This window comes from Pseudorca crassidens, chromosome 9 (genome assembly GCF_039906515.1).
Source record: "Pseudorca crassidens isolate mPseCra1 chromosome 9, mPseCra1.hap1, whole genome shotgun sequence".
NCBI lineage: Eukaryota > Metazoa > Chordata > Mammalia > Artiodactyla > Delphinidae > Pseudorca > Pseudorca crassidens.
This window is the reverse complement of record NC_090304.1, coordinates 83,584,560-83,612,499: the sequence shown is the minus strand read 5'-3', so window position 1 is coordinate 83,612,499 and position 27,940 is coordinate 83,584,560. Positions and strand designations below refer to the sequence as shown.

The following is a 27,940-nucleotide window of genomic DNA, read 5'->3' as shown; positions in this document are numbered from 1 at the left end:
ACTTAGATGTTTTTATGGTATCTCAAACTTAAATCCCACTTGTTCTCTAGTATTCAGTATCTCAACAGATGGTCATATAAGTCACAGAATTGATCATAACATCTTTATCACCTCACTTCCTTAACCTCCATATACCATCATAGACGGAACATGGTTTTAAAATACAATTCTGATCTTACCACTCTCTATTTAAACCTTGTTAAATTCCCTTGAGAAAATTAGTAAACACCTTCTATTTTATCCATTCATCATGAATTCTTTATTCTGGATACTGACTTTCTCTGTACACAATTCTGATGACTATGGGAACAACCACATTATAATACAATCCATTTGCTGGGCTCTGGACACTTGATACAAGTTGTAACACACTTCCTTGGCTACAATGATTGGTCAAGAGATAAGCACCTAACACCCAACCTAAGCCTTTCTCCAGGGCTTATAGGGCTTGAACAGAAAGGGAGTTCACCAATCTCTTAGGGTTTTTAAACTACAAACTGTTACACATAAGAGTGGTAGGCAGTCATGTTTCCTGCCACACAGACCAGATAAAGTTAAGAAAGCTGGTGTACAGAATGAGAAATGTGGGTGGGAGAAAACTAAAGCCAGGAAGGCAAAAGTAAAAGATAAAATGAGTTCTGAGTTTTCCAGTCCCTAATTCTAGCCAATTCTGAAACCTGGTTATATGAATTACTCTAGTAACCTACAATAATGTCTTTTTGGCTAAAATGAATTTGTGTTAGGTTTTTCTCACTAGCAACCAAGAATTCCTAGTGACAAAAACCAAATAAAGAAAGAGACCAAAATATTAACCAACCCATAATGCCCTACATGATATCATCAGCCTAACATAGCATCTCTCTCAAATCCCCTCAACACAGTACACTGGCAAAATGGCATCCTTTAGTTGTTCATACACACAAAGCTGTTTTATTCCAGGGCCTCTTTTCCCTTCTCTTTTACTTAATGCAATATGACTTATCTTTCAAGTATCAGCTTAAATGTTATTGTGCTCAGAGTATCCCTGACTTTACCTTCAGAGCACACAGACTGGATTCCAAATGTGTCTAGTTTCAATGACTAGCCTCCCCAAGTTAAGCGTATGCTCACATGCACAAAATAAGAAAATGCTTATAGTTATAGCAATTCTGATAAATCTCTTACCTCAAATGCCCATTCTTTTTCTTCTTCCCCATCCAGAAACAAACGTGTTTCTTTATAAACTTGGCCTATATCCAGGTTTAATGGGGATATATCAAATTCAAGCCGCTGCAATTCAAATCCTAATCCAACACCTATTGCTTTTATGAAGCTTTCTTTCAGTGCCTAAGATACAGACAGACATTTTCTCTTAGAGCTTTAGTAAATTGTTCATAAAATCTACTGTCCCCAAAACATATGGATTTTTAATTCTTTACTACTTTACAGCTATAAGCTATTTATTTTTACCCTTATAGTAGCATGGAAACAAACCAGTTGTGAGAACTTAAGACAAATCATTTAAGCTCCCTTTGCCTCCATTCCCTCATGTATAACATGTAATAATAGTAGTACCTTACTAGTGGGGTTGTTATGATAATTAACTAACTTATGAAGGGCTTACAATAATGTTTTCTGGCACATAATAAATATTATATGTTAAATAAGGTCTCATGTGTACGAGATCCTTTAAGACAGAAAACCTTATTTATAAATACTGATAAACTGTCTTGTTTTTAGCTTTAAGAGTATCTTCTAGTTGAGCATTAAATATATGTTAAATTTTCTTAAATGTCATTAGAATATAATAATGTGTACATAAAAATCATGAAGTTCCCAAGTAATGACTTATTTACTTCAAACACTGTATGAACTACAGGTTTACCACAGGACTTTTGCTCCTGTTTTTAGCAAAGATAATGGAATCAACACAGGGGCTTACTCTCAAAACTAGAAAGAAATTATACCCAATTCCTATAAAACATATCCAGCTGAGTCCATTCATCCTTAAAGCTTCTGATTGTTTCCCATTCTTTGTTGGTAAACTTTCTTTTCATAATATGAAAAAATTCTGGAATTGAACCACGACCTGTCAATTGAGGAAACAGAGAATTACCAAAATTATTAGACAGCGCATAAAAGAAAACTATAGTCCAACTTTACTTTTGAATACAGTCACAATAACCCTAAACAAAATATCAGCAAATCAAAATAAGCTGAGAGAAGGGTAGCTTAATAGAACAGTGAAATTCTGTGAATTATTAAATAATTAAGGAGAAAAAAACATATGGTTCTATATAGATGCTCACCAAAAATTTGATAAAATTTAGCAGCCAAGCTATTATAAATCTTAAATAACTAGGGGAAATTTCCTATATATGAGAGAATATCAGAAATCCAAAACAAGTACTCTTAAAATAGAGCAATAGTATGCTGGGGTTTAAAATTTTGCTTTGCCATTTCACAGGAAAATCAGGGAACAATTTCTTTACTATAATTTTGGGGGAACTGGTAGAAAGCTAAGGAGTGTTCTTTTATCCTAAGTTATTAACATGACTGGAAAGTTAATATACACTTACTTCCTTCACAATAACTGTTTTTAAACATGTTTTCTAATATGACTTTTCCAAACAAAAACAGATTTTAATTTCTGTTCTATTGGCTCATTTTTTAAAAAATCTCAAGTATATCCTTAGCTCCACTGTTCCATAGACAATAAAATTTTACATAGCATCCTAAAAATGAATAGAACTCAAAGGATCTGACTCCCAGAACTAAGACACAAATTAAAATATATGGTATGTCTTTCATATATTTTTTCAAAATATTATAATTATGTGTTTGTCTATCTTTACTACTAAACAGAAACCTTCTATCATCATTCATTTACTTATTGTACAAGTATGTAGAATGTGTACAAATACTATACCAATATGAATTGACCTAATGGTTAAAAACAAATCAGTCATGGTTCTTAGCCTCACACAATTACAGCCTAATTGGTCAATCAGAAAGTCTGGCAACAAGGTAGGTGAATCACAAATGTTTACTATATGAATAAATGTACATTAACTATTATGTGGTAAATTACTCCTAAATGCTCTATTGCCCTGTATCCTTAGTTCATGATTGCATTACTTCCAGTAAGCCTCTTGAAAGTAGTCCCTCTGCAGATTCTGTTAACATAGCTTGTCTACTCCGCAACTCCCATTTCTAAAATACTCAACTCCAAAATCTGACATTCCCAACTGGCTGCAACCATAGCATGTCTGGAAAGAAGAAATATGTCAATTCCCCTACTTAATGCTTTACTGGCATTTAACAACTAACTAACCCCATGAGGATTCAACATTTAGAACGACAACTATATCATTCACTCTAAAAATACCCAAGTGCTCGATGCCAGGAATATCATGATAATCAAAACAGACATGGGTCCTTATGTTCATAGAGAGTTTAAAGTTTCTCCTACAGTAACCAAGTACCTTTTCCATAGTTACCTCAAGGGTAGAAAATATTAAAAAAGAGCTCTCCCACAAAATCGTCTACAATTCCCCCACCATCCCTACTTCAAAATGGTCAAAACAGTCTCCTCTTGTTTACCTAGGAAATATTTCTAATGACATTCCAGTGATATGTGGTTCTTCACTTCACTTCTTCACTTCCTTGTTTGTTTTCAAGTTCAACAGACTCATTTAATTAATCTGTCTACTCTTTAGTCCTCTACTATTCGTAAGAAAGATAACTTTACAATCCATTTTTATTAATCAACTAATGCTTATTGTTTGTATCTGTTCATATTAATGTTAAAAGGCTATTATTTCCTAAAAGCCCTGCAAAGCTGTAAAGTCATTTCACGCAACAGCACTGAAATATTAAACTGGGACCTTAGGAGTTCCAGGGCAGGGCAGGAGATTCTTACCCTTTTGGGTCTATGAACCCCCTTTGATAGTCTGGTGCTTATTCCTCAAGCCCCTTAAATAAAGACTGTCTTATTAAAATGCAATGCATCACTAGTACATACTGGCTTGACAGATAAAACACTAAAGAAAGTAAAGAAAGCAAGCTTGCAAAAGTTATAAAAGTAAATCTGGAGATTTTAAACACTGGGAGCACTATACCTACATAAATTGTAAACTGTTTCCTCTTGAATAGATTCGGGTACAAATAGTGTAAATAAGAACAATGAGAAGAACAGCTACCTTGGATTTTGGAAGACAGCATTATATATTTTGAGTGGAATTGTAGTTTTAACAGAATACTATACAAAAAGCCTAAAATTTAAAAAGATATGCCTGTTGTCATCTATAGTGTCATTATGTTTGTTGGTTTCTTCAAGTTATAATTCCATAACCTTCAAGAAACCCCCTGATTTTTACATAAATATGATGGGGCAATCGAAGAAAAAATTTAAATATTCACACTAATAAAAAAAAACTCATTTAACATAAAAAGCAATCTAGCACAACCACTGGAAAAGAATCATAACTGATCATGTACAGCTTAAAAATATCCGATATGAGTGTGTTTTCATATACTTTTGAGAGCATCATATCCCACAAAATAAGAGATTGACAGCAACAGAAAAAGATGACTTTGTAAATATTCAGCCAAAGACAACAGCGCCACATTGTGGCATTATGGTGAAAATACACAGTGAATGAGTACTCTGTTAAGGACTTAGTTTATCTAGGAAATTGGAATTAAAAAAAAATCAGTAGGAAATACCAGAATAGTACGTTTGCCCCTCAAACTAGCTGAGACAGCACAATTATTAGACACATAAGTTGGCAAAGCCTCCTAATAATACCAACACATATTCATGTCTATTACAATATTTGATTTAATAGACATATAAGAACTTAAGTTAAAAAAAGATAAAGATAAAATAACTGAGAAACTTACATAGAACCACTAACCAGGTTTAGAAAAGCCAGATCCCTCATCTTATAGCTTAATCTTTAGGGAAAGCAGCACTAGATATTAACTAAGTGTTCTGCAATGATCAACTAACCAAGGTCACAGAGCAACTAGAAAGTTTATTAAACAGAGTAGTAACCTACAACAAAATAATTTATAGAGTTGAGCCTTGAACAAGGCGGGTTTGAACTGTGAGGGTCCATGTCTTCCAAAACTCATGCCCACACAGAAACTAAAAATGTGACCTTATTTGGAAATACAGTCTTTGCAGGTGCAATCAAATTAGGATGGATTAAGGTGGGTCCTATATCCAATGACTGGTGTCCTTATAAGGAGAAACATTTAGACACGAAGAGAGAATACAGGGAAAAAGGCAACATAACAATGAAGGTAGAAAGTAAACTGATATAGCTACAACTCAAGGAATGCCAAAGATTGCCAGGACACTAGGAAGAAGCAAAGAAGAATTCTTTCCTGGAATCTACAGAGGTAACATGGCCCTGTCAACACTTTGACTTCTGGCCTTCAGAACTGTCAGAGAATAAATTTCTGTTTTTTTAAGACACCAAGTTTTTGGTACTTTGTTAGGAGCCCTAGGAAACTAATACATTCACGCACACAATTTAATTCATTTATACAGACACACTCATATACTCTTAGCTTTAGTGTTATACCCCTGGAGTCAAATGTTCAAATCCTGGCTCTAACACTTCTTTACTATTATTTATTTAACTTCACTATGGCTGTTTCTTAAGCTATAAAATAGGGAAAAAGAGCTGGATAGTTTAAGAAATAAACATATAAAGGGCCTGGAGCTATTAAGTACCAAATAAATGTTAGCTCTAAGGCTATTGTGGTAGTTGTTTTATATATATATCCTCTTTTGTGAAATGTTTTATCAAGTCTTTGTCCATTCATTATGTAAGTCTTTCTTTTTTTAATGTATTTTTTTTTTTTTTTTTTTGCGGTACGTGGGCCTCTCACTGTTGTGGCTTCTCCCATTGCTGAGCACAGGCTCCGGACGCGCAGGCTCGGCAGCCTTGGCTCACGGGCCCAGCCACTCCGCGGCATGTGGGATCTTCCCGGACCGGGGCACGAACCCGTGTCCCCTGCATCGGCAGGCGGACTCTCAACCACTGCGCCACCAGGGAAACCCTAATGTATTTTTTAAAAATTAATTTATTATTTATTTTTGGCTGTGTTGGGTCTTCGTTGCTACGTGCCGGCTTTCTCTAGTTGATGTGCGCGGGCTTCTCATTGCAGTGGCTTCTCTTGTTGCGGAGCACGGGCTTCAGTAGTTGTGGCATGTGGGCTCTAGAGCACAGGCTCGGTAGTTGTGGCACACGGGCTTAGTTGCTCCGTGGCATGTGGGATCTTCCTGGACCAGGGCTCGAACCCATGTCCCCTGCATTGGCAGGCGGATTTTTAACCACTGTGCCCATTAGGTAAGTCTTAAGTGACTTTTCTATCAATACTTACAAGTATTTTAAATATTAACAATATTAACCTCTGTCTGTCTTATTTGCCCCAGTTTGCGAGAAGAGATTTAATATAAAATCAATTACATATGCTAACTTTGCCCGTTCTTCTTATCTTTGTAAGTTTAAAAGGCATCCTTCTTTCAGAAATCTGGCCAAATATACAATTCTATTGTGTTCTAGTAATTGTTATTAAAATTTAATTCTAATTAATTCTGTTGTACACTGTGTAACAAGGATCTAATGGCTTTCAGACAATTTTACTCATGAAAAAAAAAGTTGATGGGTTACAATCTTTCTTTTTGTTGGCTCTATAAATTACATCTAATATAGTGTTTCCCAAACGCTAATAGGTCTAACAATCACCTGAGAAATTGTCTGAATATAGAATCCTTGGTTGTATCTAAGAAATTCTAGTTGAAGAGGTCTGGGAGGGTTTCAATGAACCTGCATTTTTTTCAAGGAACCTGCATTTTTAACAGGCATCCTGGCTGATTTTAATATCCTGGCCACCATTTCAGAAACACCATTCTATACATATAACAGTAATAACTATCACAACCACCTTAGAGCTAACATTTACTTATTAAGTACTTAATAATTCCAGGCACTTTACATGTTTATTCCCAATCTAGCCAATGCTAGTGGTGGTATGACTGTTGAGCCATCAGTATGTAAAACATATACACACAAGTTTTAGGGGAATTAAAGATTTAAATGTTAAAAAAAAAAAAAGTGCAATTTTAGAACAAAATCTAGGAGACTCTATAACCTACAGTTGGAGTAAATCTTTTACCAACTTATTTTTTTTTTAAATGAGACAGAGTTCAGAATTTATCAAGGAAAAGTTAGATATATTAATTAAATAAAAGACAAAATTCATATGGCAAAAAATACAACCAAATTCAAAAGATAAACAAATAATAGAGTGGGAAAATAGTTGTAACAGATTTGGTCAATGAAGTGTCAATATCCATAATACATAAAGAGCTTTTATACATGGATTAGAAAAGATTAATAAGTAGTTCACAGAAGAGCAAATTCAAGTAGCTAACAAGCTACCCTAGTGATTAGTGTAATGCACCATTTAATAAATAATCTTTAACTGCTGAATTGAAATATTATGTATAAATACTGGGCACTAACCTTTAACCCTCCTAGCTGTCTATTCTTTTGCTAACACCACACTCTTTTGTTTACAATGCCTAATATAAAAAATTGTTAAGGCAAGTTCCCTCTCACTAAACTTTGTATACTCTTCTTAGATATCAGTTCCTTCACAAAAACTTTAAATTCATTTAACCCAGTTCCATGGAATTTTTCAGATTTTGTACTTGCAAATCTTTAAACAGGTATCAATAAAATCTAGTATTGAGAGGTCATATATTATAGAATGCAGTGTCTAAAAATATAGGCTTTGAGGTATGGGTTCAAATCCATGATATGCTACTTTTCAGCTTGGTTGCCTTGGGCAAATGTCTTAACATACTCCATAAAATAACAATAACTTATAACTTAGGCTTAAGAGGGTGAAATAAGATAATGCATAGAAGGCATTTAACACAGAGAAGTTGTTCAATAAATACTAGTTCTATGTTGTGATCCCACTCAAATCCTCTGCACAGTGGAAAAGACCCATCCTGTAACTTGGAAAGGGGGAAAACTACCTGCCAGTAAAGACCTGGTTTTCCAGCAAGTTCAGAGCACAAAGAGAAGTGTGACTTATTTAAGCTGCTTGCTGGCTGTAAATCTCCAAGTTAAAAAAAAACAAAAAACAAAAAACAACATTTTGCACATCCTGCAAAATGCAGATCCAAAAAGAATGTAGATCAGCTTAGAATGTAGATCACAAACAATAGTGGAATACAGATCTTCCTTGACTTACGATAAGGTTATGTCCCGATAAACGCATTACTAAGTTGAAAATAGTTTAGGTCAAAAATGCATTTAATACCCCTAACCTATGGAACATCACAGCTTAGGCTAGCTTACTTTAAATGTGCTCAGAGCACTTACATTAGCCTACAGGTGGGCAAAATCATCTAACACAAAGACTATTTTATAATAAAGTGTTGAATACCTCATGAAATGTACTGAATACTGTACTGAAAGTGAAAAACAGAATGGTTGTACTAGTTGTTTTACCCTCGTGATTGTGTGGCTGACTGGGAGCTATGGCTCACTGCTGCTGCCCAGCATTATGAGTATGGAATGGCATATGGCTAGCACAGGAAAATGTCAAAATTCAAAGTATGGCTTCTACTGAATTGCTTTTAAACCATCATAAAGTTGAAAAATTTTAAGTTGGACACTATAGACTGTAGCAGCAACAAAGTTGGAAACCGAATCTGATGGATGCAAATGCAGGAGAGAAGAAGCTAGGGAGATAAATGCAGGGTGAGGAAGAAGACTCGAAGGAAGAACTATTTTAAATCACAACTCACTGATGAGAACAGTTTATATTCCAACTAGAATCTGATATGAATATCATTTTTCACTGTAGTTGCATAACCACTTTTTAATTTTTCAACAAATTTTAGGAATATTTTGTGTGAAACTGAGAACTCCTATTATTTGTACATTCAATAAATATTTACTGAGCACCTGCTATGTGCTAGACACGCTGCTAAGTACTAGGTATACTGTGGCAAAAACAAAACAAGCATAGCTCCTGAACTTATTTAATGAAGGAGAACAGATAATAATCAAATAGCTAAGTTATAATTACAAATGAGAAAGGCCATGAAGGAAAACAAGATCAGGTGGTCAGGAAAGTCCTTTCTGAGGAGGTACTGGTACTGGCTACTTCTCATCCTTCATGTCTAAGGTACTCACGAAAGAGTGGGGAGAAGAACAGGCAGAGCGATCAGCTTTTCTGAAATGACCTGAACAGGAAAAAGTCTACTACATTCAAGGTAATAAAAGATGAGTATGGACAGAAAATAGTGAGCAGAGAGCAGCTAAAAATGCAAATGGAGAGATAAATGAGAATAAGACGATAAAATCATGTTAAAGGGACTGAATTTTATTATGAACCAACCTAAAAGTTTTAAGAAAATTGCTTTAAGGAAATTTTTAAAGACCACTCTAACTCTGTACTGAGAATGTACTGAGAGAGAACAGAAGTGAAGAGGGGGAACCAAACAGGAAGCTATTAAAATAGTGCTATAAATAGTATGGTGGAAAGAGACAACAAATAGGCTCTACCATAGCTACCATATAATATCACCACTTACTTTATACTTACTGTACGTAATTTACATAACAACTGTTCAAGAGGAGTAGTTCTATGATACAGTCATTTCAAAGTTATTAAATTAGTATTAAATCTCAAAATATTGAGTCATTTTGTCCTGCCAATTAATATCCAGCAAAGTTTATAACAAAAATGTGAACTTGAAAGTATAAACCTGTGGGGAAAAATATTTTCAGTCTTTTCCCAAATTTTAATAATTTTTATACTGTATCTCTTATCTTGCCTTGTAAACATGGGAACCAAACTGAACAATTCATACTTTTATACTTTATACAATCCTTACTTTTATACTTCTAACTGCAAAAGCCTTTAGTGGTAGATAAAAATTAGAAAATGAAGGAAAAACAACCAATATTTCTCAATTGGGTACAGCAAATTATAAAGATGACCCACAAAACACCTCACCCCACTCCTGACCACAGGGTTGGGATTGTATTGCACTGGCAATTTATCTATACTAGGGCCCCCAATATCTTATAATCCCTCTTCTCTGGATATCCATTAAACAATTATTTACTGAGTGCCAAGTATGCACCAGTTACTTCTGTATAAGTTTCCTCTCTCCATTAAGTAGAGAATAACGTGGTGGTTACAATAGGGTCCTTCTAGCATCTGGCTAGAAGGGAGAAACCCAAAACTTCTTACATCCATCAATATATTCTCTCCTGCCCTGCCATAGCAGCAATGGGAGAACTGGGAGATGGCGGGAAATGATCTGCACCTAGCAGAAATGTCTAATGTGATAAGGAAAGACTCCACAAGTTCCTACATGATGTTGACCTGCAGACAAAATGGGAGTAATAGAACTGAGTCTTACAATATACTCACGATGCCCCCAAAGTCTAACTCCATCTTGAGAGTTGATAATCTAATAACAATGCCCGAAACAAAGTACAATACTTCCCTTGCTCCTATACTGTTTTACCCTCCACCATTTAGCAACTCTTGGAAACCTTCCCTGCTCAATTTCCTCACTTACTCTGATAAGCAGAGCATTTCAAATGAATCGCCAGTGAAGTAAACCAGTGTCTACTTTCCTGAGAAATGATGCTGTGTCCATTAATCTTTCAGACACTAGTGACACAGTAACAATACTAATGGCAACTGGAAAACAGCTCTTCCCCAATGCATTACTGGATATATCAATAGCTTTTTGGCAATGAAAGAGCCAAATAGGAAAAGGCCTGGATACTGTGATTAGTCAAACAAGAGCAATGAAAAAAGATGGTGGATAAAAAAAGTCTAATAAAATATAATTAACAGAATCTTCACTTTTTGCTCAATTACCTTCCTATCATTTATTAAGTTTCAATTAGTACTTACTTGTTTATCTGGTATTGACCATAAGCCAACATTGCCCATTAAGCCAACTGTAATTAAATCTGTGTCTCACAGGCATTATTTCTAAGCAGATATCAACCTGATGAGCCAACCATTACTGTGTAATTGTACTGACTGCATTCTAAGGAGCAATGGTCTCTCCAATAATTTCTGATTTTTAGGGAAAGGTCACATAAGGACCACAGAAAGCTATGAAGTTTATGGGCTCATTTGCATGCTCACTCTGAATCCTCTGTAACAGTGGTTCGTTGATAAGGTTCACAATAAGCCTTCTATGACCCTGCAAAAAACCAGATCCTCTCTCAGAAAAATGTACCTGTGCATACAAAATGTAGCAAACAATTTCAGGAGGTTAAAAAAAAAATGACTTGATGCTTATCCAGGGTCAAGAACCCCTGCTATCATTAGTATAGCCTCCTTCTGAACAAAGTTAAGAATAGAGGTTTAATAGATTTATGAGCAGGTCAGAGAAAAAGCTGTTGGTGGGAAAATTCAAAGCAAAGACACTGACAATAAAGATGAGAGAGGAGATTCACAGCAATACCCTGAGGCCTAACTACTGCAGCACAAAGTGCTTATTCATTCATTTGACAAATATTTATTGCACATTATTTTGAACTAGGTAGGGTGCCAGACGTGATAGCAGATATAGCTACTATCAGAAGTAGCTAACATAGTTCCTGCTCTCATACAGCTTGTAAGGACCAGTGGGAAGAAAATCAACATCCTGAAAAATAATTATAAAATGAAATATATAATTGGAATGAAGGAAATATACTTTATGAGAGCCTAGAACAAAAGAACCTGGCTTAGATTGAAGGTCCACAAAGGCTTCCCTAAAGTAAGACTAAAGTGAAAGCTAACCAGTAAATAAGTTACCTATGCAGAAATGGGGGTGGGGGTAAAGTTATTACAAATATTCCAGTCCAAGGGAAACATAAGCAAAGATCCTGTGGTAGACACAGTGTGGAGATTAGGGAACTGCACTATGAAATTAGGAAAATGTTGGTTCTCTTATTTTAACAGCTTTCTTCTTATCCTGTTACTTATCTTCTGATAAAAATGATAGTATGCTGTGTCCCACCCACCCCATAATATACGTAAGGCACTTAGGAAAATGCCATGGCACACAGTAAGTGCACACTAATGTTAGTGATGATGAAAGTTATAGAGTAGTTGAGAGAACTTGTGTTCTAGTAAAATTACCTAGGTATAGTCAACACCACAATAAATGTTAGCAGTTCCTACAGCCACCAATTACAAATTTCTAAGGCAAAATATAAACAACTTAAAATATTTTAATAATTGCTTGCTCTTCATTTCCATTTATATAAATGTGCTACAAAGAGCTATATTTAGATACAGTACAAATACATGTTATCTCTACTTAAGGACTACAATATACTTTACCACTGAGATTATTCTTTTTTAAACAAACCAACAACTAATTGGTTAATTCTGGGAAAGACTTAAATGAAACCAAGTTCTTACAATACATATAATTACTATTTTTTTAATAGAATGATACTCAAAATTGACTCCCTGTTGAGTTCAATTTGATTGAACATCTACTACTTAAATAAAAAATATTGAGCTATGGAAAAACTGTTCTTTAGAAAATTTAACAGTCTTTGAGAATAGTTTCAAATTTAGTCTTACTTAACAAGCTGAGGTATAATTCAAAAAGAAAACCTTTGTTTTCACGTTGCCTCTAGGCAAAGTATTATACGAATCCCCAGTAACAAAGAATCTATCTTTTATGTAGAAGTCTGTTAACATTCAAGAAAATATATAGTAAACAAAGGATGTTGGGGCCCTCAAGCCAACAGCCACCCCCAACTGTGCACCCTGAGGGGATTCAGGATGGAGAAAAGCAGGATACTGGCCCTAGACAGTTAAGGTGCATATCAAAGGAATAATTTCAGTAAGCCCAAACTCTTGCATCTTCCCATACATAGAAAAGTGCTAAATTCATTAATGAAATGTTTGGTTTTCTTTAACAGTAATCTTTTTATGTTCTGACTACCGGGTTTTTGTTGCAAAAAACTCCTATATATCCTGGTTCCTCCCTTATCTCTTTGGAGCAGTCTCTCAGAGCTATTTGAGAGGCTGCTTCCCGGACTTGAGTCCTCAGAAAGTCTGCAGAATAATTCTCAAGTTTTGGGTTGTGCATTTTTTTCAGTCGACAATACCCTGCTCTCTCAGATATACTACCCTTGAGTACGAGCACATTTTTCCTAAACTTAAATATCTACATCTCCTTGTCTGATATTATTCAACAGGTAAGAACTAAGAGAAGACACTTAATAACTCTTGTACTACAAAAATGCAACATTACCTGGAAAACTAGTCTTCATTATATCAATTCCAACTTGTAGCTCAGACTCCGCAGCAAGTACAGCATAGTCTCCTTGATGAGAGATGTTAAAGTTGAAATTGGGGTAAGGATTCAATGAGTCTTTCGCAAGGATTGGTTTTCCTTTTGCAGTTCTTTGCAAACGAATATTATTCCAAGGTATATTCAATTTTTCTGCAACTAATTTCCTCATCATCAGACGACCAGCCTGTTAATAAAACATTTGTTAAGTATTGATGTCTGTACTAAAGATTTAGGTAACACTGCCTATAACATACAAAGTCTATTTTTGTGGTTTCTAAAATATTCATTTCTTAAAGTTTTTAAAAAGTACCTAAGTATTAAATACCTGCTTTAAGATTTAAGAAATGCTTATGAAGACAGACAACTTAAAGTCCCTCTTTAGCAATTCCCTCCCTCCCCTTAACAAGTAACCAACCAATGTTATCAAGTATTCATCCCTTCAGTCTTTTCTCTAAGTACCCAAAATATGTTCATTTGCTTTTACTATCTATCCATTTATATGAAATCCTACTATATGTACTATTCTACCATGTATAATCTTTTAAATTTCTAAGTGTTGGGGATTATTTTATGTTTGTATATAACCATCTGGCCTGTGCATTTCATACTATCAAGGTACCACAACTTGACTATCCCCTATTGTTGGATATTTTAGGCTGGCTCTAGTTTTACTATTATAAAAAAAATTCCCCATTGAGCAACCTTGTTGTACTTACATCTCTGTGCATATATGCATGTATTTCTAGATCATATATACTTATCACTGGGCTCAACAATTAGCAATGCATGACCTATCTTTTTTCACATATACCCCATCCACTCTCTCCCTCCATTAATTATTAAGAAAGAAATGGGGCTTCCCTGGTGGCACAGTGGTTGAGAATCTACCTGCCAACGCAGAGGACACGGGTTCGAGCCCTGGTCTGGGAAGATCCCACATGCCACAGAGTAACTTAAGCCTGTGTGCCACAAATACTGAGCCAGCGCTCTAGAGCCCACGAGCCACTACTACTGAACCCACGTGCCACAACTACTGAAGCCCGCGCACCTAGAGCCTGTGCTCTGCACCAACAGAAGCCACTGCAATGAGAAGCCCGCACACGGCAATGAAGAGTAGCCCCCCCACCCCACCCCCCGCCGCAACTAGAGAAAGCCCGTGTGCAGCAACGAAGACCCAACGCGGCCAAAAAGAAATAAATTAAATAAATTTTAAAAATATATGTATATTTTAAAAAAGAAATGACTAAAATCACACAAAAATACCTAAGGGTATAACAAGGCATATAATATTTTGAAAAATCTTCCAAGTTTTTTTCCCTTCAGTTCTAAACAATGACTTTTAAATACTGCACGAGTTTGAATTTGACAATTTCTTACAAATTACAGAAAGTATAAAAATATTCACCAATATGCCTTCAAAAATCAATCAGCCCACATTTCAAAAGAAAAAGTGCTTTGACAGAGGAACATTTTCAAGGTAACAGTCTTTGATGGTAATTAGAAGCTGTTTCAAACTGCGCTATATACACAGAAGTTGTTTTGAAACCCGTTTCCATTTGTTGCTAAAAATACGTAAGTAAAATAAACAATTATATCTAAAGTACTGTTTCCCAAGCTATTTAGTCAGAAAGGTATGCCTAGGACTGCATCCTTCCTTGACTTAAGTTTCCCTGGTAAAAGGAGGCTGGACTCTTCCAGTTCCACGGCGTGCAAGGCTAAAGTAAGTCATAACTGTCAATATTTCTTAGGGCCTATCACGTGCAGGAGAATGGTAGGATACTTAACAGGCTAAGAATGTGCTATGGGCCCAAGCAAGGAAAAATAAATTTTGATAACTTAAAAATAAGAAAAAAAACCATTGTGGGTAAAAAGAACTACTTTGTAGGCCTTCTCAACACCTATTTTAGGGTTTAGCACGATCTCTATTTTCAATTACAACGGGGGAGGGGCTAATATTTACAGCGGACGAGGCCTCCGAGGAGACTACAAAGACGGTGGAGACCAGGCCGCGCGCACACACGGTAGAGTCAGCAGCACCTACCACTCTCGCCCTGGGGCGGCCACAAACTGGCGCCGACGCTAGCGTGGGAGGGGGGAGTCTCTACAGCCCGGCCCACCATCCCCAACATCTGCTTCCTCGGCCCTCAATACGAAAGACCTGTAGTACCAAAGCTGCCTTAGCGTCGCGTGCAAAGACGAACTGGCCAATGCGCTCCTTCTCCTCGGGCTGGATCGATCGCACCGCGAGCAGCCATTCGGCTCGGCTCGGCAGCCAAGCGCCACAGGAAAAGGCCCAGCGCACGCCCTCCATTGCTGGCACCAAGCAGAATCGCTTAGCGGGGAAAACCATACACTGAAAACCTCACCGCCACCTCGGGCTTGATGGCGCGGACGCTAAAAGTGCCCCACCCACTTCCTCCCGGCGCTCGGGCGGAGGGGGCGGAGCGTCGCGCTACGTCAACTGCACGTTGCTCACCGAGAGCCCTCACTTCCACGCCGCCTACTCTGCCACCTCCTCCCCCGGGAGCGGAAGTGGAGACCCTCCTCTGCGCTTTGCGGCAACGCGTGACCGTCACGTGGGGCGGGGCTTCGGAGGCGAGCGAAGGGAGGGACAAAGGCCAAGAGCGTATAGAACGCCACTCACACTTGGAGAAGAGATAACGGGACAGAGGTGCAAGCCAATCGCAATCAGGCCTGTGGAGGCAGAGACTGGGGTGGAGACTTCGGAGACTGCAGTTCCAGGTGGGTGATTTCTGAGCTGTGAGAGAGGAGTGGGATGGTAGCGTCTTATTCCTGGGGACCAGGATCGGCCCCTATTAACCACAGAGAAGAGAATTTTCTTGGCTTAGGCTACCAGTGCCGCTCCTTCGTGTTCCAGGGCGGGAGAGGTTTCTGTGGCAGGAAGGGGACTGCATGGTGCCCCCAAGAGTTGTGTTTCCCGCGGCCCTGAGTTGCCTTCCTCCCCTGTCCCCTTAGGCCGAAACTCATCTAGACACTCCAACCCTAGCAGCCCTCCCTGAAACCTGCCTTCTAAGGCTGGGGCAAAGACTCTGCATTGCCTCCAGTGTAGGGCGCGGACCCTGCCTGAATCCAAGGCTGCTACCAAGCAGCTAACTGTGTTGAGGCCATAAAGTGACCCAGGTGCGGTTTTTGTGGCTGCCAAGCCTGGGCCAGAGCCCTAGGGAGAAAACTGAGGATTCTGTTGTTGAGGCACCGGTGGGTGGTCCCATTGTTATCAGAGGTCTTTGCTCTGAAAGCAACAGAACCAAGTTGCATAATTTCAGGAGCCCTTCATAATTAACTCTGTGCCTTTGATCAGTTATTTGCTTGTGATCAAAGATCCTTGCGGTTTTGGTCCAGGGAAAAGTTGATCTGTGTAGATCAATTTAAATGCCTAACTTTGTGGTAGATTAAATGCGACACTGGGATTCAGCCGACTCCCTTCTTCCTTTGGCTGCCAGGGAATGTCAACTAAAAGCCAGCAGTAGTAATTAACAGTTACTTGCGGCTTATTTCCATCCTCTTTAAGATAGGTTTTATTCTGTTTTCATCTATATTTGTTTCTGTTAACTTTTCGTGATATCATCATTCCCCTCCAATCATTTGCAAGTAAATGAGATCTTGAACATACACAAACACAAATCCTCAAAGGGCTGTAAAATGAAGTACTGGCTTCATACATCAGTTTAGCTAATACTATGTGTCAGGTGCTATATCTGCTTACAATCTGGCAAAGAAGATAAGACATGTACAAAAAGCTACAGTAAGAGAAAATGTAAAGATATGTAAAGTATAAAGTACTGTTACCCATACCAGCAATGATTTTAAGTCATTTGTCCACTTTTAACTTTATGTATCTAAGCACCATATTAACACTTTTCCATTCTTGTCTTTTTGAACTGACTATTACAATTTTGGTATATTTACTTTTCTATTTCTAAAAACACTTCTATGTCCATTATATCCCATGCTCGTCTATGCAGTAATTTTTACCGTTGGAGAAACAGATGAGAAAGATAATTTGTGGAATTATTTAAACTCAGGTTTAGGAACGTATGGTCCACTCTTTTACCTTTCAGCTAAGCTTTGTGTATTCAATCTATAGAGCCTAATAAAGGTAGGTAATGTAGTGGTTTTTTGTACTTGTTTTCTCAGAATGTTCTCTTCTCCTCCCATCAGCACATTCCTTGTTCCTCTTTGTCATTCAGGACTCAGCTCAAATGTCATACGAAAGAGAATGTCTCCACAGACACGTATAAAAAGCTCACTCTTCCCACTCCCTATCCCCCAGCCCTGAGCCTAGTACCCTAGTGGACACTCTTTATAGGTTTGTTTAATCCCATTCCCTATCTACTTTTTAAATTCTTACTTGTCCATCAGGGCTTAGCTCAAGCCTTACTTTTCCTAAAGGACTACTACAGAGTACTTAAAAAAATATATATATTGTCTATATAATTAATTTGGCAATTAATCTAGTACTGCCTTATTGGCCTGAATTATTTATATGTGTGTTATCTTGCAAATTAGAATGTAACTGCCCGAGGGGAAGTTCATGTGTACCTTGCCTTTTACAAATAGTATACTTCAGCAAATGTTTTTGATGAACTTTTAGAATAGATTTTACTCTTCATGAGCTAATACTGATATTTATATTCTGTCTACTTCCTTCCCTTTTTTCTTAAGGCAGTATAAAGTGTGCAGTTAATAGCTTGCCTAACTATATTCAGTAAACCCAAAAATGTATTATAGTATTTTTTATTGCATTGGTTAGGGGGAAAAAGGACTAAAGTGATAGCTCAGCAAGCTTGTAGTAGTCATCTTACCAGATCCTGATCTGTGGCTTCTTAGGATTCTGAGAGACTTGTGTTCCAGTTTCAGTTCTATCACCAATTATCTATGTGACTTTGGGTAAATCACATAACCTCTCCCAGGTATCAGTTTCAATGGAAAAGCATTAAATGAGATCATCTCTAAGATTTGGTGATTTTTTTAGATAATGTTCATTAGCTTTTTATTCTATTGCAAAACCTTGATTTCCCCTTTTCCTTTAATTCCTGTATCTGTTCTATCGCAAAGTTTTATTGGTTCTACTACTAAAATAGAGCTAAAATCTATTTCCCTCCATCTCCAGTCTCTAGTCTAAACCACCATATTTCTCACCTGAAATACTGATTAGTTTTCTATCTTGCTCAAGAAAGGGAAACATTCTCTTGCTATGTCTGTCCTCCATGCCATAAGCACTCCTGAAACAACCTGTCTTCAGAGCTAAGTCTAGAAGTCCATGCTCTTAATCACAGTGCTATAGGCCTCCTTAATTAGACTGAGAAGGAGATAAGAAACTTGAAAAGTGTTGTGGCACAGAAAAGAATGGGGAACTAGTTAACAGTGTGAATACTTCTGAGAGGTTAATAAGATGAGGGGAGTGAAGTTAGCATTTGACTACAAGATGGTAGTGTGGTGACATAGATATGAGCAATTTTATTTATTTTATTTTCATTTTTCTTTGATTATTTTATTCATTTATTTTATTGAAGTATAGTTGATTTATAAAGTTTCAGGTGTACAGCAAAGTGATTCAGTTTTATATAATATATATAATATAATATATATATAATATATTATAATATATATAAAATATAAAAATATATACTATATATGTTATATAAATATATATAAATATATGTGTATATATAATATATAAATTATATAAATGTACATAAATTATATATAAATTGTATATATAATATATATGAATATAATAAATATATATAATAAATAATATATTTATATAAATATACAAATAAATATATATAAATTTTATATAATATATAATATATATATATATAAAATATATATATATTCTTTTCCAAACAAGACATTGAATACAACTCCCTGTGCTATATGGTAAGTCCTTGTTGTTTATTGTATATATAGCAGTATGTATATTTTAATCCCAAATTATCAATTTATCTCTCCCCCCTTTCCCTTTTGGTAACCATCAGTTTGTTTTCCATGTCTGTGAGCCTATTTCTGTTTTTTAAATAAGTTCATTTATATCATTTTTTAGATTCCACATATAAGTGATATCATATGATATTTATCTTTCTGTGTCTGACTTACTTCACTTAGATGATAATCTCTAGGTCCATCCATGTTGCTGCAAATGGCATTATTTCATTCTTTTTTATGGCTGAGTAATATTCCATTATATATACATACACACACACACACACACACACACACACACTACATCTTCTTTATCCATTCATCTGCCAATGGACAGTTAGGTTGCTTCCATGTCTTGGCTATTGTGAATAGTGCTGCTGTGAACATAAGGGTGCATGTATCTCTTCTTTTTTTTTTTTTTTTTTTGTGGTACACAGGCCTCTCACTGCTGTGGCCTCTTCCATTGCAGAGCACAGGCTCCGGATGCGCAGGCTCAGCAGCCATGGCTTGCGGGCCTAGCCGCTCTGCAGCATGTGGGATCCTCCCAGACCGGGGCATGAACCCGTGTACCCTGCATCGGCAGGTGGACTCTCAACCACTGAGCCACCAGGGAAACCCCTGTATCTCTTCTAATTAGAGTTTTTGTCTTTCCTGGATATATGCCCAGGAGTGGGATCATATGGTGATTCTATTTTTAGTGTTTTAAGGAACCTTCACACTGTTCTCCATAGTGGCTGCACCAGTTTAGGTTGCCACCAACAGTATAGAAGGATTCCCTTTTCTCCACACCCTCTCTAGCATTTATTATTTGTAGATTTTTTGATGATGGCCATTCTGACAGGTGTTTTGGTTTGCATTTCTCTAATAACTAGCAATGTTGAACATCTTTTCATGTGCCTATTGGCTATCTATATGTCTTCCTTGGGGAAATGTCTATTTAGGTTTTCTGCCCATCTTATGTTTGTTTTTTTTTTGATATTGTGTTGTATAAGCTGTTTGTATATTTTGGAAATTAAGCCCTTGTTTGTTTGCATCATTTACAAATATTTTCTCCCATTCTGTAGGTTGTCTTTTTGTTTTTTTTTAATGGTTTCTTTTGCTGTGCAAAAGCTTTTAAGTTTAATTAGATCCCATTTGTTTATTTTTGCTTCTGTTTCCATTACTCTATGGGAGAGATCCAAAAAAATATTTCTGTGAATTATGTCAAAGATTGTTCTGCCTATGTTTTCCTCTAGGAGTTTTACATTTAGGTATCTGGTTTTACATTTAGGTCTTTAATCCATTTTGAGTTTATTTTTGCATATCGTGTTAGAGAATGTTCTAATTTTATTCTTTTACATGTAGCTGTACAGTTTTCTTAGCACCACTTATTGAAGAGACTGTCTTTTCTCCACTGTGTATTCTTGCCTCCTTCATCGTAGATTGATTGACTGTAAGTGTATGGGTTTATTTCTGGGCTTTCTAACCTGTCTCATTTATCTATGTGTCTGTTTTTGTGCCAGTACAATACTGTTTTGATTACTGTAGCTTTGTAATAGAGTCTGAAGTCAGGGAGCGTGATTCCTCCAGCCCTGTTCTTCTTTCTCAAGATTGTTTTGGCTATTTGGGGTCTTTTGTATTCCATGCAAATTTAAAAAAATTTTGTTCCAGTGATATGAGCAACTTGAATAGAGTGAAAAAGAGGAACTTGATTGTAGTGGGTTGCGATGATAACTGGTGGCAAAGTTACTGCAGACAGTTCTTTAAAGAAGTTTTTCTGGGAGTAAAGAAATAGGATGGTAGCTAGAGGAGGGTAAAAGATCAAAGGATAGATTTTTGTTTGATATTTGTTTAAAGATGGGAGATACTAAAATTTGTACATTGATCGAAAATGTTCAATAGAGTGATAGAAATTGTGGATATAGGAGTTTGTGTGTTCACCACTCTAAAGTGTACTCCAGAGTGGAGGACCTTGTCTCTATTGTTTTTGACTGTATGCCCAATATCTGGAATAGTGCTTACTACAATAATAGTTACTTCATAAATTTTCTATTATTTGTTGAATAAATGAATGACTTGGACTCTATTTATCTTACCTTCTCTCAATTCATCATTCACACATCAGCCAGAAAAAAATAAATCTAATCATGTCGCTGTCTAGTTCAGTCTTCCATAATTCCAGTTGCACGTAGAACAAAATTCCAGTTCCTTGTGGCCTATAGGATCCTGCATGAGGTAGCACCAGCCTTCTGTAACCCTATCTCCCCAACATTCTTGCTCTCATTAACTATACTCCAGCAATGCTGGCCTTCGTTCATATCCTAAAACTGAAGGACCCTTTCCCATTCTAGGGCTTTATACATGATTTCTCTCACCAACCCCTTACCTTGTCATTATTCGGGTGTCAGCTTAAATGACACCTTCTCAGAAAGGCTCTTCCTAATATTGTAGTGGATGAGAGCATGGGCTCTGGAGCCAGAGTGCCTGGGTTTACATCCCATCTCCTTGCTTACTTGCTATCTATTATTATCTTTAGGGTTTTGTTCCAAGATACTGAAAACCCATTCTTCACATTTTAATTCACATACACATGTAATGACAAATATGTCATGATTGCTGCCTGTCAAAAGTGATTGTAAGGTATCTATTTATCAATTTCAGATATCTTAAGCCTCATTTTCCCTGTATATAAAATAGGGACAATAGTATTATCTATTTTATAGTAGTTGTTTTGAAAATTAAAGAGTGTGTAAAGCATGTGGTACAGAGCCTGGCACAGAGTAAGCACTACGTAAGTGTTCACTGTTAACATTGTCATTATCTGAAGTTGAATACCACCCGCTGTTCATTTTTATATCTATTTCCCAGTTGTTTCTTCACAGTATTTATTGCAGTTTATAATTTGACAGTCTTCTTTTCTAGATACTAAACATCAGGAAAGGAGGGATCATGTCTGCCTTTATTCTCCATGCTCTCTCTAGTGCCTAATACAGTACCTGGTATATAGTTAGCACTCTGTAATAAATATTGAATAGAATAGGCCAGCAAAATGCTCTATGTTGAAACATCAGTGACCAAACTAATATCAGTGGAAGGCCCAATGAAATCAAAGCCCACATCAGTCACAGCACAACTTTAGTTTAATATTCCACTTCTATCAAGTTGCATATGCTCTTTTTCTTCTTTTTTTTTTGTTTTTGCGGTACGCGGGCCTCTCACTGTTGTGGCCTCTCCCGTTGCGGAGCACAGGCTCTGGACGCGCAGGCTCAGTGGCCATGGCTCACGGGCCCAGCCGCTCCGCGGCATGTGGTATCTTCCCGGACCGGGGCACAAACCCGTGTCCCCTGCATTGGCAGGTAGACTCTCAACCACTGCGCCACTAGGGAAGCCCTGCATATGCTCTTCTGTCGTTACTTAATATCAAAGGCTTGGTTCTTAGACTTGATTCTTGTACTTTTATTGAATAATTTTTTAAATCAAATTTTAATGGAACACATTAAAAGTAAAAACAAGAGAATAGTTTTGAAAATTGATTCAATGTTTTCGGCAGGAAGGTATTTCGTTGAAGCTGAGATGCATTCTTATAAAATACAAGACTGTTTTTTGTGCTACTAAGAAAGAAGAAAAGTGCCATTTAAACTATGACACAGCTTTCCATGACTTGGAATTTTTCGTACTTATGGAAAGCCCTTTTAAAAAAAATCATATCAACCTTGTACACACATTAAAAAAAAGTAAGCAAAATCAATTAGCTGAGATGCTCACATTCAGAATCTAACTCTTCTAATTCACCTTCGCCTCAGCATCTCAGTGTCCATGTTTTTCTACATAATGTTGTTCTCTGTTATCAGGAGCATTAATGATGTATCATTTCTTAAATGAGTGTCCATTTTTATCTTTAGGGTTTTCTTCAAAGACACTGATACACATCCTTCATATTTTGATGCACATACATATGTAATGACAAATATGAGTGTTATTTAACTAAAGTGATTATAAGATACCTATCTGTCAATTTCAGATATGTTAAGTGTGAAAGAATGTCTTAAAATTAGTGAAATATAATGTTGAATTTACAGAATATTTTGGAGGAAAAAAATTGCCTTACAGATATTTTACCAAGATTTAAGAATTGTTTAACAATTAATAATGTTATTGCCAAAGTATATGTTATTACTGATTTTAAACATTAATATTTTATATACCATTTGACAACGTTAGTTTAACATCAGTATCATTTAAGCATCACAACAGTACAATGTAATTGGCGTGTCCACTTTGCAGATGAGGAAGCCAAAGCCTTAAAGAGCCTCAATAGGGGTCACTACTAAGTGATGGATCATGTAAGACCCTGTTCCTTCAGCTCTCAATCCCAGGTTCTTTGCCATTTGCAAAATATATAAGTACAGACTTACTCAAACCTAATTTAAGAAATGAAAGCTTCAGCTTCTTGGATTTGTCATTCTGTGTAGAGTATACATGGCAGGCTTTATCTTTTAACAACATTTATAAAAGTGAATAGCTGTGTATGATCCTAATATATTTGAGAATACTTGAAAATTTCTAGTAAAGTTTGCTTTTTGTGACTATCTTTGTAGAAGTAAGAATTTCTTTATACTTATATCATTGTGTTTAATTCTTATTCATGAACAGTGAGACTGAATAATTGACTTAATTCAACACAGATCCAAATTACATTCATATTTTTAATGACAATGAACTTAATATAAAAAATTTGTGGTTGAGTTTTTTAAGTTGATGTTCTCAAGACCTATGCCACTATGAAGAAATATAGTTTTTATCCTTTTGAAAGTCTCAGGTTTGGATACCTTTTAGCTGTTTTGTTTTACATTCAACTTATTTTTAAAAACTGAGGAACCACCAAAAATAAAAGGAAATTTTCTTTGAATGTTCTAAGTGTTTTGAACAAGAACAAAACTGTAATGTCAAAGTAGTTTCTGATTTGAATTTATATATCATTGTCTTTTTCTTTTAATTTTTATTTTGAAATAATTACAGATATACAGGAAGTTACAAAAATAGTACAGAGAGATCACATGTATCCTTCACCCAATGTCCCCAGTGGTTATATCTTACATAATTATTGTCCAAATTCAAAACCAGGAATTTAACATTGATACAGTGTGTGTATAGTTCCATGTCATTTTATCACCTGTGTAGAGTACTGTAACTGTTGCCATAGTCAAGTCTCCTTTGTGCATATCCACCTCCCCCAACCCCCCACAACAAAGTCCTTAATCCCTGGAAACCACTACTTGCTTTTTCATGCCTATAATTTTGTCATTTCAAGAATATTATAGAAATGGAATCAAACAATATGTGACCTTTTGAGATTGAGTTTTTTCACTCATGATAATGTCCTTGTAATCCATCCAAGCTGTTGTGTATATAGTAGTTTGTTCCTTTTTAATGGTGAGTTATACTTCATGGTAAGAATGTTCCACAGTCTGTATACTCATTCATTTATTGAGCAACATTTTGGCTGTTTCCAGTTTTTGACTATATAAATAAAGCTGCTATGAAAAGTTATGTACAGGTTTTTAAGCCCACATAAGTTTTTGTTTCTCTAGGATAAATACCCAGGTCTATGATTATTGGGTAGTATGTTATATGTTTAGCTCCCCACCCTCCAGTTTTTTTGAGATATAATTGATATATAACATTGTATTTTTGGTGTACATGACTTGATATATGTATGTATTGCTGAATGATTACCACAATAAGTTTAGTTAACATCCATCACCTACAGTTACAGTTTTTTCTGATTTGAACTTGTAAGGTCTACTCTCTTAGCAGCTTTCAGATATTCAATACAATATTGTTAACTATAGTCATCATGCTGAATGTTACATTTACAGAACTTATTTATCTTATAACTGGAAATTTGTACATTTTGACCCCATTTACCCAGTTCTCCCTCCACACACACACCCCCACCTCTGGCTAACACCAATTTGTTCTATGTTTCTATGACTTTGGGTTTTTAGATCCCACATATAAGTTAACATCTTACAGTATTTGTCTTTCTGTCTGACTTAACATAATGCCCTCAAGGTCAATACATGTTGTCACAACTGGCAAGATTCCTTATTTTTTATGACTAAATAATTTTCCTCTGTGTGTGTGTGTTGTGTGTATCATATTTTCTTTATCCATTCATTTACCCATGGACGTTTAAGTTGTTTCCATGTCTTGGCTATTGTAAGTAATGCTGCAGTGAAATGGGGGTACAGATATCTGTTCAGGACAGTGATTTGATTTCTGTTGGATGTATACCCAGAAGTTGAATTGCTGGATCATATGGTACTTCTACCTTTAAGTTTTTGAGGAACCTGCATACTATTTTCTATATTGTCTATACCAGTTTACATTCACAACAAATGTATACAAAGGTTTCTTTTCTCCACATCCCCAACAGCACTTGTTATTGCTTGTCTTTTTGATAGTAGCCATGCTGACAATTGTGAGGTGATATATTGGGGTTTTGATTAGCATTTCCCTGTTGATTAGTGGTGTTGAGTACTTTTTCATGTACCAGTTGGCCATTTGAATATTTCTTTTGAAAATATGTCTGTTTGAGTCCTTTGCCCACTTTTAATTGTGTTATTTGGAGTTTTTTTGCTATTGAGTTGTATGAGTTTGTTATACATTTTGGAAATTGGTACTTTATCAGATGAGTGGTTTCAGAGTATTTTCTCCCATTCTATAGGTTGCCTTTTCATTTTGTTGATTGTTTCATTTACTGTACAGAAGCTTATTAGTTTGCTGTAATCCCACTTATTTTTGTTTTTGTTGCTTATGTTTTAGGTGTCATATCCAAAACAATCATTGCTATTACCAATGTCAAGGAGCTTATTCTCTATTTTTCTTTTGGGAGTTTTATGGTATCAGGTTTTACATTTAAGTCTTTAATCAATTTTGAGTTAATTTTTGTGGATATTGTGAAATAGGGATCTAGTTTCATTCTTTTGCACGTGAATATACATTTTTGCAAACACCATTTATTGAAGAAACTGTCTTTTTACCATTGAGTTTGTGGCTTCCTTGTCAAACATTAGTTGAACATATATGTGTGTGAGTCTACTTTTGGGCTCTTGTTTCTTTCCCACTAGTCTATGTGTCTGTTTTTGTACCAGTACAAAACTGTTTTGATTACTATAGCTTTGTAATAGAGTTTAAAATCAGGAAGCTTTGTTCTTTCACAGGATTGTTTTGACTATTTGGCATCTATGGTAGTTCCATATGAATTGTAGGATTTTTTTTTCTATTTTTGTGAGAAATGCCTTGGGAATCTTGATAGGGATTGTATTGAATCTATAGATGGCTTTGTGTAGAACAGACATTTTAATAATATTAATTCTTCCAATCCACAAACGTGGGATGTCTTTCCATTTATTTGTGTCTTCAATTTCTTTCATTAGTGTCTCGTAGTTTTTAGTGTGTAAGTTTTTCACCTACTTGGTTAAATTGACTCCAAAGTATTTTATTGTTATTGATGCTATTGTAAATGGGTTGTTTTCTTTATTTACTTCTTAGTTAATTTGTTGTTAGCATGTAGAAATCTGATTTTTGTATGTTGATGTTGTGTCCTGTAACTTTACTGAATTAATTAGTGCTAACATTTCTTGGTGGAGTCTTTAGAATTTTCTATATATAAAATCATGTCATCTGCAAACAAAGACAATTTTACTTCTTCCTTTCTGAATCTGATGCCTTTTATTTGTTTTTCTTGCCTGATTACTCTGGCTAGAACTTCCAGTACTATGTGAGAGTGGGTATCCTTATCCTGGTAGTGACATTAGAGGAAAAGCTTTTCAGCCTTTCACCACTGAGTATACTGTTAGCTGTGGGCTTGTCATATATGGCCTTTATTATGTTGAGGTACTTTTCTTCTATGCCCAGTTCATTGAGAATATTTATCGTGAATGGGTGTTAATTTTTCAAATGCGTTTTCTGTATCTGCTGAGATGATCATATGATTTTTATCTGACTGTTAATGTGATGAATCACATTTATAGATTTGCATATGTTGAACCGTTCTTGCATCCCAGGGATAAATCATGGGATATGATCTTTTTATTGTGCTGTTGAATTTGGTTTGCTAGTATTTTGTTGAGAATTTTTGCATCTGTATTCATCAGGGATGTTGGTCTATAGTTTTTTGGGGTTTTTTTGTAGTGGTCTTATTTGGCTTTGTTACCACAGTCATCTTGGTCTCGTAAAATGTGTTCAGGAGTATTCCCTCCTGTTCACTTTTTTTGGAAGAGTTTGAGAAGAATTGGCTTTAATTCTTCTTCAAGTGTTTGGTAACTTTCACCAGTGAATCCATCTGGTTCTGGACTTTTCTTCATTGGGGATTTTCTTTTGATTACTGATTTATTCTTAGAGAAATTGGACTATTCAGATTTTCTGTTTTTTCATGATTCAGACTTGGTAGGTGAATGTTTCCAGGAATTTATCCATTTCTTCTGGGTTGTCCAGTTAGTTGGCATATAATTATTAATGGTAATTTCTTATGATCCTTTGTATTTCTGTGGTATCAGTTGTAATGTCTCCTCTTTTACTTATACTTTTATTTATTTAGGTTCTCAATCTCTTTGTCTCTTTCTGTCTCTGTCTCTCCCTCTGTCTCTCCCCTCC

The 27,940-nt window shown here is 36.0% G+C and overlaps 2 protein-coding genes across 7 annotated transcripts in view; one reads left to right on the top strand and one right to left on the bottom strand.

The window, feature by feature from the left end:
* Nucleotides 1-15,938, bottom strand: part of AASDHPPT (aminoadipate-semialdehyde dehydrogenase-phosphopantetheinyl transferase) — a 34,249-nt gene extending 18,311 nt beyond the window's left edge. Inside the window, exons 1-4 of one of the 5 annotated variants that reach the window (XM_067750899.1) lie at nt 15,831-15,938; nt 13,313-13,538; nt 1,947-2,068; nt 1,165-1,326 (exon numbers count right to left, since the gene is read on the bottom strand). In XM_067750899.1, coding sequence (XP_067607000.1) covers nt 1,165-1,326; nt 1,947-2,068; nt 13,313-13,526 — 498 coding nt within the window. In that variant the 5' untranslated portion in view covers nt 13,527-13,538; nt 15,831-15,938. The other 4 variants (XM_067750898.1, XM_067750895.1, XM_067750896.1 and 1 more) reach the window with 4 other exon arrangements.
* KBTBD3 (kelch repeat and BTB domain containing 3) overlaps nt 15,692-27,940 on the top strand; it is a 55,947-nt gene continuing 43,698 nt past the window's right edge. The window contains exon 1 of one of the 2 annotated variants that reach the window (XM_067750894.1): nt 15,692-16,096. The gene's annotated coding sequence lies outside the window, so the exon portion shown is untranslated. The remainder of the gene's footprint in view (nt 16,097-27,940) is intronic. The other variant, XM_067750893.1, reaches the window with a different exon arrangement.